Source organism: Petromyzon marinus, unplaced genomic scaffold (assembly GCF_048934315.1).
Source record: "Petromyzon marinus isolate PM22_M1 ecotype Great Lakes invasive population unplaced genomic scaffold, UKy_Petmar_22M1.pri1.0 PM_Scaffold_302, whole genome shotgun sequence".
Lineage (NCBI taxonomy): Eukaryota > Metazoa > Chordata > Hyperoartia > Petromyzontiformes > Petromyzontidae > Petromyzon > Petromyzon marinus.
Genome location: NW_027423283.1, coordinates 66040 through 84716, shown reverse-complemented (window position 1 = coordinate 84716; position 18677 = coordinate 66040). Strand labels below are relative to the sequence as shown.

General features: G+C 55.4%; 1 protein-coding gene across 1 annotated transcript in view; it reads left to right on the top strand.

Moving 5' to 3' along the window:
* LOC142923148 (uncharacterized) overlaps positions 1 to 15911 on the top strand; it is a 28523-nt gene extending 12612 nt beyond the window's left edge. Inside the window, exons 4-6 of the mRNA XM_076064078.1 lie at positions 2290 to 2509; positions 6833 to 6968; positions 15606 to 15911. Of these exons, the coding sequence (XP_075920193.1) occupies positions 2290 to 2509; positions 6833 to 6968; positions 15606 to 15879 (630 nt within the window). The 3' untranslated portion in view covers positions 15880 to 15911. The remainder of the gene's footprint in view (positions 1 to 2289; positions 2510 to 6832; positions 6969 to 15605) is intronic.
* Positions 15912 to 18677: the final 2766 nt, after the last annotated feature.

Below are 18677 nucleotides of genomic sequence, written 5' to 3'. Positions count from 1 at the left end.
CTCTCTCCCCATGTCTCTCTCCCCATGTGTCTCTCTCCCCGTGTGTCTCTCTCCCCGTGTGTCTCTCTCCCCGTGTGTCTCTCTCCCCATGTCTCTCTCCCCATGTCTCTCTCCCCATGTGTCTCTCTCCCCGTGTGTCTCTCTCCCCATGTCTCTCTCTCCCCGTGTGACTCTCCCTGCCACTCCCCGTGTCTCTCTCCCCCACCCCCAGGCGACTCTCACTCCCCGCGTCTCTCTCCCCATGTCTCTCTCCCCATGTCTCTCTCTCCCCGCGTCTCTCTGTCTCTCTCCCCATGTCTCTCACTCCCCGTGTCTCTCTCCCCCCCCACCCCCCCAGGCGACTCTCGCTCCCCGCGTGTGTCTCTCTGTCTCTGTCCCAGTGTGTCTCTCTCCCCGTGTGTCTCTCCCCATGTCTCTCACTCCCCGTGTCTCTCTCCCGGCCACTCCCCGTGTCTCTCTCCCCGTGTGTCTCTCCCCATGTCTCTCTCTCTCTCCGTGTGTCTCTCTGTCTCTCTCCCCGTGTCTCTCTCTCCCCATGTCTCTCTCTCCCCATGTCTCTCACTCCCCGTGTCTCTCTCTCCCCCACCCACCCCCCCAGGCGACTCTCTCTCCCCATGTCTCTCTCTCCCCGTGTGTCTCTCTCCCCACCCACCCCCCCAGGCGACTCTCGCTCCCTGCGTCTCTCTCCCCATGTCTCTCTCCCCATGTCTCTCTCTCTCCGTGTGTCTCTCTGTCGCTCTCCCCGTGTGTCTCTCTCCCCGTGTGTCTCTCTCCCCGTGTCTCTCACTCCCCGTGTCTCTCTCCCCCACCCCCCAGGCGACTCTCTCTCTCTCCCCGTGTCTCTCTCTCCCCATGTCTCTCTCCCCGTGTCTCTCTCCCCGTGTCTCTCTCCCCGTGTGTCTCTCTCCCCATGTCTCTCTCTCCCCGTGTGACTCTCCCTGCCACTCCCCGTGTGTCTCTCTCCCCCACCCTCCAGGCGACTCTCTCTTCCCGTGTGTCTCTCTGTCTCTCTCCCCATGTCTCTCTCTCCCCGTGACTCTCTCTGCCACTCCCCGTGTCTCTCTCCCCATGTCTCTCTCTCTCTCCGTGTGTCTCTCTGTCTCTCTCCCCATGTCTCTCTCCCCGTGTGTCTCTCTCCCCGTGTGTCTCTCTGTCTCTCACTCCCCGTGTCTCTCTCTCCCCACCCACCCCCCCAGGCGACTCATGCTCCCCGCGTGTGTCTCTGTGTCTCTCTCCCCATGTGTCTCTCTCCCCGTGTGTCTCTCTCCCCGTGTCTCTCACTCCCCGTGTCTCTCTCCCGGCCACTCCCCGTGTCTCTCTCCCCGTGTGTCTCTCCCCATGTCTCTCTCTCTCTCCGTGTGTCTCTCTGTCTCTCTCCCCGTGTCTCTCTCTCCCCATGTCTCTCTCTCCCCATGTCTCTCACTCCCCGTGTCTCTCTCTCCCCCACCCACCCCCCCAGGCGACTCTCTCTCCCCATGTCTCTCTCTCCCCGTGTGTCTCTCTCCCCACCCACCCCCCCAGGCGACTCTCGCTCCCTGCGTCTCTCTCCCCATGTCTCTCTCCCCATGTCTCTCTCTCTCCGTGTGTCTCTCTGTCGCTCTCCCCGTGTGTCTCTCTCCCCGTGTGTCTCTCTCCCCGTGTCTCTCACTCCCCGTGTCTCTCTCCCCCACCCCCCAGGCGACTCTCTCTCTCTCCCCATGTCTCTCTCCCCATGTCTCTCTCCCCGTGTCTCTCTCCCCGTGTGTCTCTCTCCCCGTGTCTCTCTCTCCCCGTGTGACTCTCCCAGCCACTCCCCGTGTCTCTCTCTCCCCCCTTCACCCCCCAGGCGACTCTCTCTCTCCGCGTGTGTCTCTCTGTCTCTCTCCCCGTGTGTCTCTCTGTCTCTCTCCCCATGTGTCTCTCTGTCTCTCTCCCCGTGTGTCTCTCTCCCCATGTCTCTCACTCCCCGTGTCTCTCTCTCCCCACCCACCCCCCCAGGCGACTCTCTCTCTCCGCGTGTGTCTCTCTGTCTCTCTCCCCGTGTGTCTCTCTGTCTCTCTCCCCATGTGTCTCTCTGTCTCTCTCCCCGTGTGTCTCTCTCCCCATGTCTCTCTCTCCCCGTGTCTCTCTCTCTCCCCACCCACCCCCCCAGGCGACTCTCTCTCCCCGCGTCTCTCTCCCCATGTCTCTCTCCCCATGTCTCTCTCTCTCCGTGTGTCTCTCTGTCTCTCTCCCCGTGTGTCTCTCTCCCCGTGTGTCTCTCTCCCCATGTCTCTCACTCCCCGTGTCTCTCCCCACCCACCCCCCCAGGCGACTCTCTCTCCCCGCGTCTCTGCCCTCCGTGAAGAGGTCCGGGAGGGGTCGGAGTTCCTCTCCTCCCTGCGTCGCTCGGCGCATCTCCTGCGGGGCGATGTCCGCGAGCTCTCCGTGAACCTAGCCCGGTACGGGTACCAACGGCCGCCGCAACAGGGGGAGAGAGGCACGGAGACGGAGACGGAGGAGGACGAGGATGAGATGGAGGATGGTGCTGGTACGTGTGTGAAGACTGCTATGCCTCGAGACGCTCCGTTTTTTAATGAGTGGGTCGATACCGATTGGTCCACGCCGAAGGACAATGCCACACGTATTAGCGTAGTACGGGTTTTTTGTTCGTTTGCATTTTGACCGCGGGTATTGTGGCTGACGCAGACGTGAATCCAGTTGTGTTGCCAGTGAAAAAAGGGGGAAAAACCCCTTCATTATTAAATGTTTCTCACCGGCTCGAGAAACCGCTCGCTCCACCGGCAGACTCCACCGTCCTCTTCCGTCGCTGCAGGCTGATTTGCCCTGTCATTACCTCCCGTGGCCACCAGTCCACTCACACTGCAGGCTGACTCTCCTGTCATCACCTCCCGTGGTCACCAGTCCACTCACACCGCAGACTGACTCCCCTGTCATTACCTCCCGTGGTCACCAGTCCACTCACACTGCAGGCTGACTCATCTGTCATCACCTCCCGTGGCCACCAGTCCACTCACACTGCAGGCTGACTCCCCTGTCATTACCTCCCGTGGCCACCAGTCCACTCACACCGCAGGCCGACTCCCCCTGTCATTACCTCCCGTGGTCACTAGTCCACTCACACCACAGACTGACTCCCCTGTCATTACCTCCCATGGCCACCAGTCCACTCACACTGCAGGCTGACTCCCCTGTCATTACCTCCCGTGGCCACCAGTCCACTCACACTGCAGGCTGACTCCCCCGTCATTACCTCCCGTGGCCACCAGTCCACTCACACTGCAGGCTGACTCCCCCTGTCATTACCTCCCGTGGCCACCAGTCCACTCACACTGCAGGCTGACTCCCCTGTCATTACCTCCCGTGGCCACCAGTCCACTCACACTGCAGGCTGACTCTTCCTGTCATTACCTCTCGTGGCCACCGGTCCACTCACACTGCAGGCTGACTCCCCAGTCATCACCTCCCGTGGCCACCAGTCCACTCACACTGCAGGCTGACTCTCCTGTCATTACCTCCCGTGGCCACCAGTCCACTCACACTGCAGGCTGACTCCCCAGTCATCACCTCCCGTGGCCACCAGTCCACTCACACTGCAGGCTGACTCTCCTGTCATTACCTCCCGTGGCCACCAGTCCACTCACACTCACAGCTGACTCCCCTGTCATTACCTCCCGTGGCCACCAGTCCACTCACACCGCAGACTGACTCCCCTGTCATTACCTCCCGTGGTCACCAGTCCACTCACACTGCAGACTGACTCCCCCGTCATCACCTCCCGTGGCCACCAGTCCACTCACACTGCAGGCTGACTCCCCTGTCATTACCTCCCGTGGCCACCAGTCCACTCACACTGCAGACTGACTCCCCCGTCATTACCTCCCGTGGCCACCAGTCCACTCACACTGCAGGCTGACTCCCCTGTCATTACCTCCCGTGGCCACCAGTGCACTCACACTGCAGACTGACTCCCCTGTCATTACCTCCCGTGGCCACCAGTCCACTCACACCGCAGGCTGACTCCCCTGTCATTACCTCCCGTGGCCACCAGTCCACTCACACTCACAGCTGACTCACCTGTCATCACCTCCCGTGGCCACCAGTCCACTCACACTGCAGGCTGACTCCCCTGTCATCACCTCCCGTGGCCACCAGTCCACTCACACTCACAGCTGACTCCCCCTGTCATCACCTCCCGTGGCCACCAGTCCACTCACACTCACAGCTGACTCCCCTGTCATTACCTCCCGTGGCCACCAGTCCACTCACACTGCAGACTGACTCCTCTGTCATTACCTCCCGTGGCCACCAGTCCACTCACACTCACAGCTGACTCCCCCTGTCATTACCTCCCGTGGCCACCAATCCACTCACACTACAGGCTGACTCTCCTGTCATCACCTCCCGTGGCCACCAGTCCCCTCACACTGCAGGCTGACTCCCCCTGTCATCACCTCCCGTGACCACCAGTCCACTCACACTGCAGACTGACTCACCTGTCGTTACCTCCCGTGGCCACCAGTCCACTCACACTCACAGCTGACTCCCCTGTCATTACCTCCCGTGGCCACCAGTCCACTCACACCGCAGGCTGACTCCCCTGTCATTACCTCCCGTGGCCACCAGTCCACTCACACTGCAGGCTGACTCTTCCTGTCATTACCTCTCGTGGCCACCGGTCCACTCACACTGCAGGCTGACTCCCCAGTCATCACCTCCCGTGGCCACCAGTCCACTCACACTGCAGGCTGACTCTCCTGTCATTACCTCCCGTGGCCACCAGTCCACTCACACTGCAGGCTGACTCCCCAGTCATCACCTCCCGTGGCCACCAGTCCACTCACACTGCAGGCTGACTCTCCTGTCATTACCTCCCGTGGCCACCAGTCCACTCACACTCACAGCTGACTCCCCTGTCATTACCTCCCGTGGCCACCAGTCCACTCACACCGCAGACTGACTCCCCTGTCATTACCTCCCGTGGTCACCAGTCCACTCACACTGCAGACTGACTCCCCCGTCATCACCTCCCGTGGCCACCAGTCCACTCACACTGCAGGCTGACTCCCCTGTCATTACCTCCCGTGGCCACCAGTCCACTCACACTGCAGACTGACTCCCCCGTCATTACCTCCCGTGGCCACCAGTCCACTCACACTGCAGGCTGACTCCCCTGTCATTACCTCCCGTGGCCACCAGTGCACTCACACTGCAGACTGACTCCCCTGTCATTACCTCCCGTGGCCACCAGTCCACTCACACCGCAGGCTGACTCCCCAGTCATCACCTCCCGTGGCCACCAGTCCACTCACACTCACAGCTGACTCACCTGTCATCACCTCCCGTGGCCACCAGTCCACTCACACTCACAGCTGACTCCCCCTGTCATCACCTCCCGTGGCCACCAGTCCACTCACACTCACAGCTGACTCCCCCTGTCATTACCTCCCGTGGCCACCAGTCCACTCACACTGCAGACTGACTCCTCTGTCATTACCTCCCGTGGCCACCAGTCCACTCACACTCACAGCTGACTCCCCCTGTCATTACCTCCCGTGGCCACCAATCCACTCACACTGCAGGCTGACTCCCCTGTCATTACCTCCCGTGGTCACCAGTCCACTCACACTACAGGCTGACTCTCCTGTCATCACCTCCCGTGGCCACCAGTCCCCTCACACTGCAGGCTGACTCCCCCTGTCATCACCTCCCGTGACCACCAGTCCACTCACACTGCAGACTGACTCCTCTGTCATTACCTCCCGTGGCCACCAGTCCACTCACACTGTAGGCTGACTCCCCTGTCATCACCTCCCGTGACCACCAGTCCACTCACACCGCAGGCTGACTCTCCCTGTCACTACCTCCCGTGGCCACCAGTCCACTCACACTGCAGGCTGACTCCCCCCGTCATCACCTCCAGTGGCCACCAGTCCACTCACACTGCAGGCTGACTCACCTGTCATTGGCTCCCGTGGCCACCAGTCCACTCACACTGCAGGCTGACTCCCCTGTCATCACCTCCAGTGGCCACCAGTCCACTCACACTGCAGGCTGACTCACCTGTCATTACCTCCCGTGGCCACCAGTCCACTCACACTGCAGACTGACTCCCCTATCATTACCTCCTGTGGCCACCAGTCCACTCACACTGCAGACTGACTCCCCCGTCCATACCTCCCATGGCCACCAGTCCACTCACACTCACAGCTGACTCCCCTGTCATTACCTCCCGTGGCCACCAGTCCACTCACACTGCAGGCTGACTCCCCTGTCATTACCTCCCGTGGTCACCAGTCCACTCACACTGCAGGCTGACTCCCCCTGTCATCACCTCCCGTGGCCACCAGTCCACTCACACTGCAGGCTGACTCTCCTGGCATTACCTCCCGTGGCCACCAGTCCACTCACACTGCAGGCTGACTCCCCAGTCATCACCTCCCGTGGCCACCAGTCCACTCACACTGCAGGCTGACTCCCCTGTCATCACCTCCCGTGGCCACCAGTCCACTCACACTCACAGCTGACTCCCCTGTCATTACCTCCCGTGGCCACCAGTCCACTCACACTGCAGGCTGACTCCCCCTGTCATCACCTCCCGTGGCCACCAGTCCACTCACACTGCAGACTGACTCCCCCGTCCATACCTCCCGTGGCCACCAGTCCACTCACACTGCAGACTGACTCCCCCTGTCATTACCTCCCGTGGCCACCAGTCCACTCACACTGCAGGCTGACTCCCCCTGTCATTACCTCCCGTGGCCACCAGAGAGGAGGAGAGAGAGAGAGAGAGACGCAGACTCAATCTGATTCTCTCGGTGTCTCTCCCATGCATTTCCCCTCACCGTGCCAGATGATGACTCAACCGACCCGGAGGTCGCGACCCCCAAGGTCACGACCCCAGCCAACAGTCACGACCCCAACTTGACCCCTCACCTCTCTGACTCGAAGTTCAACGAGGTCGCGATGGAGATTCGGCTGAGGGGCGGGTGAGGTCACAACCACAACCATGACCACAGCCACAGCCACCACGACAATCACCACTACAACCACCACTACAACCACTACTACAACCACAACTACAACCACTAGCACAACCACCACTAAATAACCACTACAACCACCACTACTATGACCACCACCACGACAATCACCACTACAACCACCACTACAACCACTACTACAACCACTACTACAACCACTAGCACAACCACCACTAAATAACCACTACAACCACTACCACAACCACCACTACAACCACCACTACAACCACCACTACAACCACAACTACAACCACTAGCACAACCACCACTAAATAACCACTACAACCACTACCACAACCACCACTACAACCACTACCACAGCCACCACGACAACCACCACTACAACCACCACTACTATGACCACCGCTACTACAGCCACCACGACAATCACCACTACAACCACTACTACAACCACAACTACAACCACTAGCACAACCACCACTAAATAACCACTACAACCACTACCACAACCACCACTACAACCACTACCACAGCCACCACAACCACTACTACTACAACCACCACTACTATGACCACCACTACTACAACTACAACCACTACTACAGCCACTATTACAACCACAACTACAACCACTAGCACAACCACCACTAAATAACCACTACAACCACCACTACAACCACTACTACAACCACAACTACAACCACTAGCACAACCACCACTAAATAACCACTACAACCACTACTACAACGACTACAACCACAACTACAACCACTAGCACAACCACCACGACAATCACCACTACAACCACCACTACAACCACTACTACAACCACAACTACAACCACTAGCACAACCACCACTAAATAACCACTACAACCACTACTAAATAACCACTACAACCACTACCACAACCACCACTACAACCACTACCACTGCCACCACGACAACCACCACTACAACCACCACTACTATGACCACCACTACTACAACCACAACCTCAACCACTACTACAGCCACTATTACAACCACAACTACAACCACTAGCACAACCACCACTAAATAACCACTACAACCACCACTACAACCACTACCACAGCCACCACCACAACCACTACTACTACAACCACCACTACTATGACCACCACTACTACAACCACAACTACAACCACTACTACAGCCACTACTACAGCTACAACCACTACTACAACCACTACAACGACTACAACCACTAGCACAACCACCACTACAATAACCACTACAATAACCACTACTACCACAACCACCACTACAATAACCACTACAACCACTACCACAGCCACCACGACAATCACTACTACAACCACCACTACTACGACCACCACTACTACGACCACTACTACTACAACCACAACTACAACCACAACTACAACCACTACTACAGCCACTACAACGACTACAACCACAAATACAACCACTACTACAATAACCACTACAATAATCACGACAACCACTACCACAACCACCACTACAACCACTACCACAGCCACCACAACCACCACTACTACGACCACCACTACTACGACCACCACTACTACAACCACAACTACAACCACTACTACAGCCACTACTACAGCTACAACCACTACTACAACCACTACTACAGCCACTACTACAGCTACAACCACTACTACAACCACAACTACAGCCACTACTACAACTACAACCACTACTACAACCACTACAACGACTACAACCACAACTACAACCACTACCACATCCACCACCACAACCACCACTACAACCACCACTACAACCACTACCACATCCACCACCACAACCACCACTATAACCACCACTACTACAACCACCACTACAACCACTACCACATCCACCACCACAACCACCACTATAACCACTACCACATCCACCACCACAACCACCACTATAATAATCACTACAACCACCACTACAACCACTACCACATCCACCACCACAACCACCACAACCACCACTATAATAATCACTACAACCACTACCACCACCACTACAATGACCACAACTAGAACCACAATCTATACAACCACTACCACAACCACCACTACAATAACCACTGGAGCCACAATCACTATAACTACAACCACTAAAACTACCACCACAATAACCACTACAACCACTACCACAATAATAACCACAACTCGCAACCACTACAATGACCACCACAACCACCACTACAATCACGACAACAACCACCACAACAACTACAACCACCACAACAACTACAACCACTACACTAACCACTACAACTACCACCACAATAACCACTACAACCACCACTACAACCACTACCGCCACTACAACCACTACTACCACTACAATCACCACAACAACCACCACAACCACCACTACCGCCACTACAACCACCACAACAACTACAACCACTACACTAACCACTACAACTACCACCACAATAACCACTACAACCACCACAACCACACTACAACCACTACTACAACCACTACAACCACCACTACAACCACTACAACCACCACTACAACCACTACAACCACCACAACCACCACAATCACCACTACAACCACCACAACAACTACAACCACTACACTAACCACTACAACCACCACCACAATAACCACTACAACCACCACAACCACCACTACAACCACCACAACCACCACTACCACCACTACAACCACCACTACCACCACTACAACCACAACCACCACTACAACCACCACTACAACCACCACTACAACCACCACTACCACCACTACAACCACCACAACCACCACTACCACCACTACAACCACTACTACCACTACAATCACCACAACAACCATCACTACAACCACAACCACTACAACCACCACAACCACCACTACAACCACCACTACAACCACTACTACCACCACTACAATCACCACAACAACCACTACTACAACTACAACCACCACTACCACCACTACCACCACTACCACTACAACCGCCACTACCACTACAACCACCACTACCACCACTACAACCACCACTACAACCACAACCACCACTACCACCACTACAACCACCACAACCACCACTACCACTACAACCACCACTACAACCACCACTACCACTACAACCACAACCACCACTACAACCACCACTACCACTACAACCACCACTACCACCACTACAACCACCACTACAACCACCACAACCACCACTACCACTACAACCACCACTACAACCACCACTACAACCACAACCACCACTACAACCACCACTACAACCACCACTACCACCACTAGCACCACTACAACCACCACTACCACCACTACAACCACCACTACAACCACCACTACCACTACAACCACCACTACCACCACTACAACCACCACAACCAGCACTACCACTACAACCACCACTACAACCACCACTACCACTACAACCACTACAACCACAACCACCACTACAACCACCACTTCCACCACTACAACCACCACAACCACCACTACAACCACCACTACCACTACAACCACTACAACCACAACCACCACTACAACCACCACTACCACTACAACCACCACTACCACTACTACAACCACCACCACAACCACCACTACCACCACTACAACCACAACCACCACTACAACCACCACTACAACCACCACTACAACCACCACTACAACCACCACTACCACCACTACAACCACCACAACCACCACTACCACCACTACAACCACTACTACCACTACAATCACCACAACAACCATCACTACAACCACAACCACTACAACCACCACAACCACCACTACAACCACAACCACCACTACAACCACCACTACAACCACCACTACAACCACTACTACCACCACTACAATCACCACAACAACCACTACTACAACTACAACCACCACTACCACCACTACCACTACAACCGCCACTACCACTACAACCACCACTACCACCACTACAACCACCACTACAACCACCACTACCACCACTACAACCACCACAACCACCACTACCACTACAACCACCACTACAACCACCACTACCACTACAACCACTACAACCACAACCACCACTACAACCACCACTACCACTACAACCACCACTACCACCACTACAACCACCACTACAACCACCACAACCACCACTACAACCACCACTACAACCACCACTACCACTACAACCACAACCACCACTACAACCACCACTACAACCACAACCACCACTACCACCACTAGCACCACTACAACCACCACTACCACCACTACAACCACCACTACCACTACAACCACCACTACCACCACTACCACCACTACAACCACCACAACCACCACTACCACTACAACCACCACTACAACCACCACAACCACTACAACCACAACCACCACTACAACCACCACTACCACCACTACAACCACCACAACCACCACTACCACTACAACCACCACTACCACTACAACCACTACAACCACAACCACCACTACAACCACCAGTACCACTACAACCACCACTACCACTATTACAACCACCACTACAACCACCACAACCACCACTACCACTACAACCACCACTACAACCACCACTACCACTACAATCACTTCAACCACAACCACCACTACAACCACCACTACACCACAACCACCACTACCACCACTAGCACCACTACAACCACTACTACCACTACAATCACCACAACAACCACTACTACAACTACAACCACCACAACAACCACAACTACAACCACCACAACCACTACAACCACCACTACAACCACCACAACCACCACTACCACTACAACCACCACTACAACCACCACTACCACTACAACCACAACCACCACTACAACCACCACTACAACCACCACTACCACCACACCACCACTACAACCACCACTACAACCACCACTACAACCACCACTACCACTACAACCACCACTACCACCACTACAACCACTACAACCACCACAACCACCACTACCACTACAACCACCACTACAACCACCACTACCACTACAACCACACCACTACCACCACTACAACCACCACTACAACCACCACTACCACTACAACCACCACTACCACCACTACAACCACCACAACCACCACTACCACTACAACCACCACTACAACCACCACTACCACTACAACCACTACAACCACAACCACCACTACAACCACCACTACCACCACTACAACCACCACAACCACCACTACCACTACAACCACCACTACCACTACAACCACTACAACCACAACCACCACTACAACCACCACTACCACTACAACCACCACTACCACTATTACAACCACCACAACCACCACTACCACTACAACCACCACTACAACCACCACTACCACTACAACCACTACAACCACAACCACCACTACAACCACCACTACAACCACAACCACCACTACCACCACTAGCACCACTACAACCACTACTACCACTACAATCACCACAACAACCACTACTACAACTACAACCACCACAACAACCACTACTACAACTACAACCACCACAACCACTACAACCACCACTACCACCACTACAACCACCACAACCACCACTACCACTACAACCACCACTACCACTACAACCACAACCACCACTACAACCACCACTACAACCACCACTACCACCACAGCCACCACTACAACCACCACTACAACCACGACTACACCATGACTACAACCACCACTACCACTACAACCACCACTACCACCACTACAACCACTACAACCACCACAACCACCACTACCACTACAACCACCACTACAACCACCACTACAACCACAACCACCACTACAACCACCACTACCACTACAACCACCACTACCACCACTACAACCACCACAACCACCACTACCACTACAACCACCACTACCACTACAACCACTACAACCACAACCACCACTACAACCACCACTACCACTACAACCACCACTACCACTACTACAACCACCACAACCACCACTACCACTACAACCACCACTACAACCACCACTACCACTACAACCACCACTACAACCACCACTACCACTACAACCACCACTACCACTACTACAACCACCACTACAACCACCACAACCACCACTACCACTACAACCACCACTACAACCACCACTACAACCACAACCACCACTACAACCACCACTACCACTACAACCACCACTACCACCACTACAACCACCACAACCACCACTACCACTACAACCACCACTACCACTACAACCACTACAACCACAACCACCACTACAACCACCACTACCACTACAACCACCACTACCACTACTACAACCACCACTACAACCACCACAACCACCACTACAACCACCACTACAACCACCACTACCACTACAACCACCACTACAACCACCACTACCACTACAACCACCACTACCACTACTACAACCACCACTACAACCACCACAACCACCACTACCACTACAACCACCACTACAACCACCACTACCACTACAACCACTACAACCACAACCACCACTACAACCACCACTACAACCACAACCACCACTAGCACCACTACAACCACTACTACCACTACAACCACCACAACCACCACTACAACCACTACCACCACTACTACCACTACAACCACCACTACAACCACGACTACCACTACAACCACCACAACCATCACTACCACTACAACCACCACTACCACCACAACCACCACTACCACTACAACCACCACTACAACCACAACCACCACTACCACCACTAGCACCACTACAACCACTACCGCCACTACAATCACCACAACCACTACAACCACCACTACAACCACCACAACAACTACAACCACTACTACCACTACAATCACCACAACAATCACTACTACAACTACAACCACCACTACTAGCACCACAACCACCACAACCACCACTACCGCCACTACAATCACCACAACCACTACAACCACCACTACAACCACCACAACAACTACAACCACTACTACCACTACAATCACCACAACAACCACCACAACCACCACCACAACCACCACAACCACTACAATCACCACCACTACCACTACCACCACAACTACAACCACCACTACAACCACCACTACAACCACAACCACCACTACCACCACTAGCACCACTACAACCACTACCACCACTACAATCACCACAACAACCACTACTACAACCACCACTACCACCACCACAACCACTACCACCACTACTACCACTACAACCACCACTACAACCACGACTACCACTACAACCATCACTACCACTACAACCACCACTACAACCACAACCACCACAACCATCACTACCACTACAACCACCGCTACAATCACCACAACAACCACTTCTACAACTACAACCACCACAACAACCACTACTACAACTACAACCACCACAACAACCACTACTACAACTACAACCACCACAACAACCACTACTACAACTACAACCACCACAACAACCACTACTACAACTACAACCACCACAACAACCACTACTACAACTACAACCACCACTACCACCACCACCACTACTACAACCACCACTACAACCACCACTACCACCACTGCAACCACATCCACCACTACAACCACCACTACAACCACAACCACCACTACAATCACCACAACAACCACTACTACAACCACCACAACCATCACTACCACTACAACCACCACTACAATCACCACCACTACCACTACCACCACCACTACAACCACCACCACCACTACAACCACCACAACCACTACTACCACTACAATCACCACAACAACCACCACAACCACCACCACAACCACCACAACCACTACAATCACCACCACTACCACTACCACCACAACTACAACCACCACTACAACCACCACTACAACCACAACCACCACTACCACCACTAGCACCACTACAACCACTACCACCACTACAATCACCACAACAACCACTACTACAACCACCACTACCACCACCACAACCACTACCACCACTACTACCACTACAACCACCACTACAACCACGACTACCACTACAACCATCACTACCACTACAACCACCACTACAACCACAACCACCACAACCATCACTACCACTACAACCACCGCTACAATCACCACAACAACCACTTCTACAACTACAACCACCACAACAACCACTACTACAACTACAACCACCACAACAACCACTACTACAACTACAACCACCACAACAACCACTACTACAACTACAACCACCACAACAACCACTACTACAACTACAACCACCACAACAACCACTACTACAACTACAACCACCACTACCACCACCACCACTACTACAACCACCACTACAACCACCACTACCACCACTGCAACCACATCCACCACTACAACCACCACTACAACCACAACCACCACTACAATCACCACAACAACCACTACTACAACCACCACAACCATCACTACCACTACAACCACCACTACAATCACCACCACTACCACTACCACCACCACTACAACCACCACCACCACTACAACCACCACAACCACCACAACCACTACAATCACCACCACTACCACCACCACCACTACCACCACCACCACTACAACTTTGATACCCCCCCATCCATCCCCCCCCCTCTCCCCCATCCCCCCACCCCCCCTCCCCCCCAGCCTCGGCTCCCAGCTTCTGCCCCTCACCCCGGAGCTCCCACAATGCCTCAGCGTGGCCCCACCACCGGCGGCGGCCATCTTGCCAAGGGGCGAGGTGGCCGAAGGTCACGACCCGGCGGCCATGTTGGTAGGGGGTGAGGCGCGGGCTGGGGGTCACGACCCCCCGGAGCTTCCCGCGACCCCTGAACTCCCGGAGTTCCTGAGGGCAGCGGGGGATTTGATGTGTGGAGGGGACAAGAGGAAACTTGGGTGGGTGGTGAGTGGTGGGTGGTGAGTTGGTGGGTGGTGGGTGGTGAGTGGTGGGTGAGTTAGTGGGTGGTGAGTGGTGGGTGAGTTAGTGGGTGAGTGGGTGGTGAGTGGTGGGTGAGTGAGTGGGTGAGTGGGTGGTGAGTGGTGGGTGAGTGAGTGGGTGAGTGAGTGGGTGAGTGGTGGGTGAGTGGTGGGTGGTGAGTGGGTAGGTGAGTGGGTGAGTGGGTGGTGGGTGGGTGGGTGAGTGGGTGGGTGAGTGGGTGAGTGAGTGGGTGAGTGGTGGGTGAGTGGCTGAGTGAGTGGGTGAGTGGGTGAGTGGGTGGGTGAGTTAGTGGGTGGGTGAGTGGGTGAGTGGGTGGTGAGTGGTGGGTGGTGAGTGGGTGGGTGGGTGAGTGGGTGGTTGGGTGAGTTGGTGGGTGGGTGGGTGGGTAAGTGAGTGGGTGGGTGGGTGAGTGAGTTAGTGGGTGAGTGAGTGGGTGAGTGGGTGGGTGGTGAGTTGGTGGTGAGTGGTGGGTGGGTGGTGAGTGGGTGGGTGGTGAGTGGGTGGTTGGTGAGTGGTGAGTGGGTGGGTGGTGAGTGGGTGGGTGAGTTAGTGGGTGGGTGGGTGGGTGAGTTAGTGGGTGGGTGGGTGAGTTAGTGGGTGAGTGAGTGGGTGGGTGGTCAGTGGGTGAGTGGTGAGTGGTGGGTGGTGAGTGGGTGGGTGGGTGAGTTAGTGGGTGGGTGAGTTAGTGGGTGGGTGGGTGAGTTAGTGGGTGAGTGGGTGGGTGAGTGGGTGAGTGAGTGAGTGGGTGAGTGAGTTGGTGGGTGGTTGAGTGAGTTAGTGGGTGGGTGAGTTAGTGGGTGAGTGGTGAGTGGGTGAGTGAGTGGGTGAGTGAGTGGGTGAGTGAGTGGGTGGGCGAGTGGGTGAGTGGGTGAGTGGGTGAGTGAGTGGGTGAGTTAGTGGGTGGGTGGGTGAGTTAGTGGGTGGGTGAGTGGGTGGGTGAGTTAGTGGGTGAGTGAGTGGGTGAGTGGGTGGGTTAGTGGGTGAGTGGGTGAGTGAGTGGGTGAGTGAGTGGGTGAGTAGGTGAGTGGTGAGTGGGTGGGTGAGTGAGTGGGTGAGTGAGTGGGTGAGTGGTGAGTGGGTGGTGAGTGGGTGGTGAGTGGGTGAGTGAGTGAGTGGGTGAGTGAGTGGGTGAGTGGATGAGTGGTGAGTGGGTGGGTGAGTGAGTGAGTGGGTGAGTGGTGAGTGAGTGGGTGGGTGGGTGAGTTAGTGGGTGGGTGAGTGGGTGGGTGAGTTAGTGGGTGAGTGAGTGGGTGAGTGGAAGTGGGTGGGTGAGTTAGTGGGTGGGTGGGTGAGTTAGTGGGTGGGTGAGTGGGTGGGTGAGTTAGTGGGTGAGTGAGTGGGTGAGTGGGTGGGTTAGTGGGTGAGTGGGTGAGTGAGTGGGTGAGTGAGTGGGTGAGTAGGTGAGTGGTGAGTGGGTGGGTGAGTGAGTGGGTGAGTGAGTGGGTGAGTGGTGAGTGGGTGAGTGAGTGAGTGGGTGAGTGAGTGGGTGAGTGGATGAGTGGTGAGTGGGTGGGTGAGTGAGTGAGTGGGTGAGTGGTGAGTGAGTGGGTGGGTGGGTGAGTTAGTGGGTGAGTGGGTGAGTGAGTGGGTGAGTGAGTGGGCGAGTGGGTGGGTGAGTGAGTGGGCGAGTGGGTGAGTTAGTGGGTGAGTGGGTGAGTGAGTGGGTGGGTGTTTGAGTGAGTTAGTGGGTGGGTGAGTTAGTGGGTGAGTGGTGAGTGAGTGAGTGGGTTGGTGAGATGGATGAGCGGGTGGGTGGGTGGGTGGGTGAGTGAGTGGGTGCATGAGTGGGTGAGTGAGTGGGTGAGTGAGTGGGTGGTGAGTGGGTGGGTGAGTGAGTGGGTGAGTGAGTGGGTGGGCGAGTGGGTGAGTGGGTGAGTGGCTGGGTGAGTGGTGAGTGGGTGGGTGAGTGGATGAGCGGGTGGGTGGGTGAGTGGGTGGGTGAGTGAGTGGTTGGGTGAGTTAGTGGGTGAGTGAGTGAGTGGGTGAGTGAGTGGGTGGGTGTTTGAGTGAGTTAGTGGGTGGGTGAGTTAGTGGGTGAGTGGTGAGTGGGTGAGTGAGTGGGTGAGTGAGTGAGTGGGTGGGTGGGTGAGTGAGTGGGTGAGTGAGTGGGTGAGTGAGTGGGTGGGCGAGTGGGTGAGTGGGTGTGTGAGTGAGTGAGTGGGTTAGTGAGTGGGTGGGTGAGTGGGTGGGTGAGTGAGTGGGTGAGTGAGTTGGTGGGTGGTTGAGTGAGTTAGTGGGTGGGTGAGTTAGTGGGTGAGTGGTGAGTGGGTGAGTGAGTGGGTGAGTGAGTGAGTGAGTGGGTGGGTGGGTGGGTGAGTGGGTGAGTGAGTGGGTGGGCGAGTGGGTGAGTGGCTGGGTGAGTGGTGAGTGGTGAGTTAGTGGGTGAGTGGGTGTGTGAGTGAGTGGGTTAGTGAGTGGGCGAGTGAGTGAGTGGGTGAGTGAGTGGGTGGGTGAGTGAGTGGGTGAGTGGGCGAGTGGGTGGGTGAGTGGATGAGCGGGTGGATGAGCGGGTGGGTGAGTGGGTGGGTGAGTGAGTGGGTGGGTGAGTTAGTGGGTGAGTGATGAGTGGTGAGTGAGTGGGTGAGTGAGTGGGTGAGTGGGTGAGTGAGTGGGTGAGTTAGTGAGTGAGTGGGTGAGTGAGTGGGCGAGTGGGTGAGGCGGGCGAGTGGGTGAGTGGGGTGGTGAGGTGAGTGAGGAGTGGGTGGGTGGAGTTAGTGGGTGAGTGAGTGGAGTGGGGTGAGTGATGTGGGTGAGTGAGTGAGGTGGGTGAGTGGAGTGGG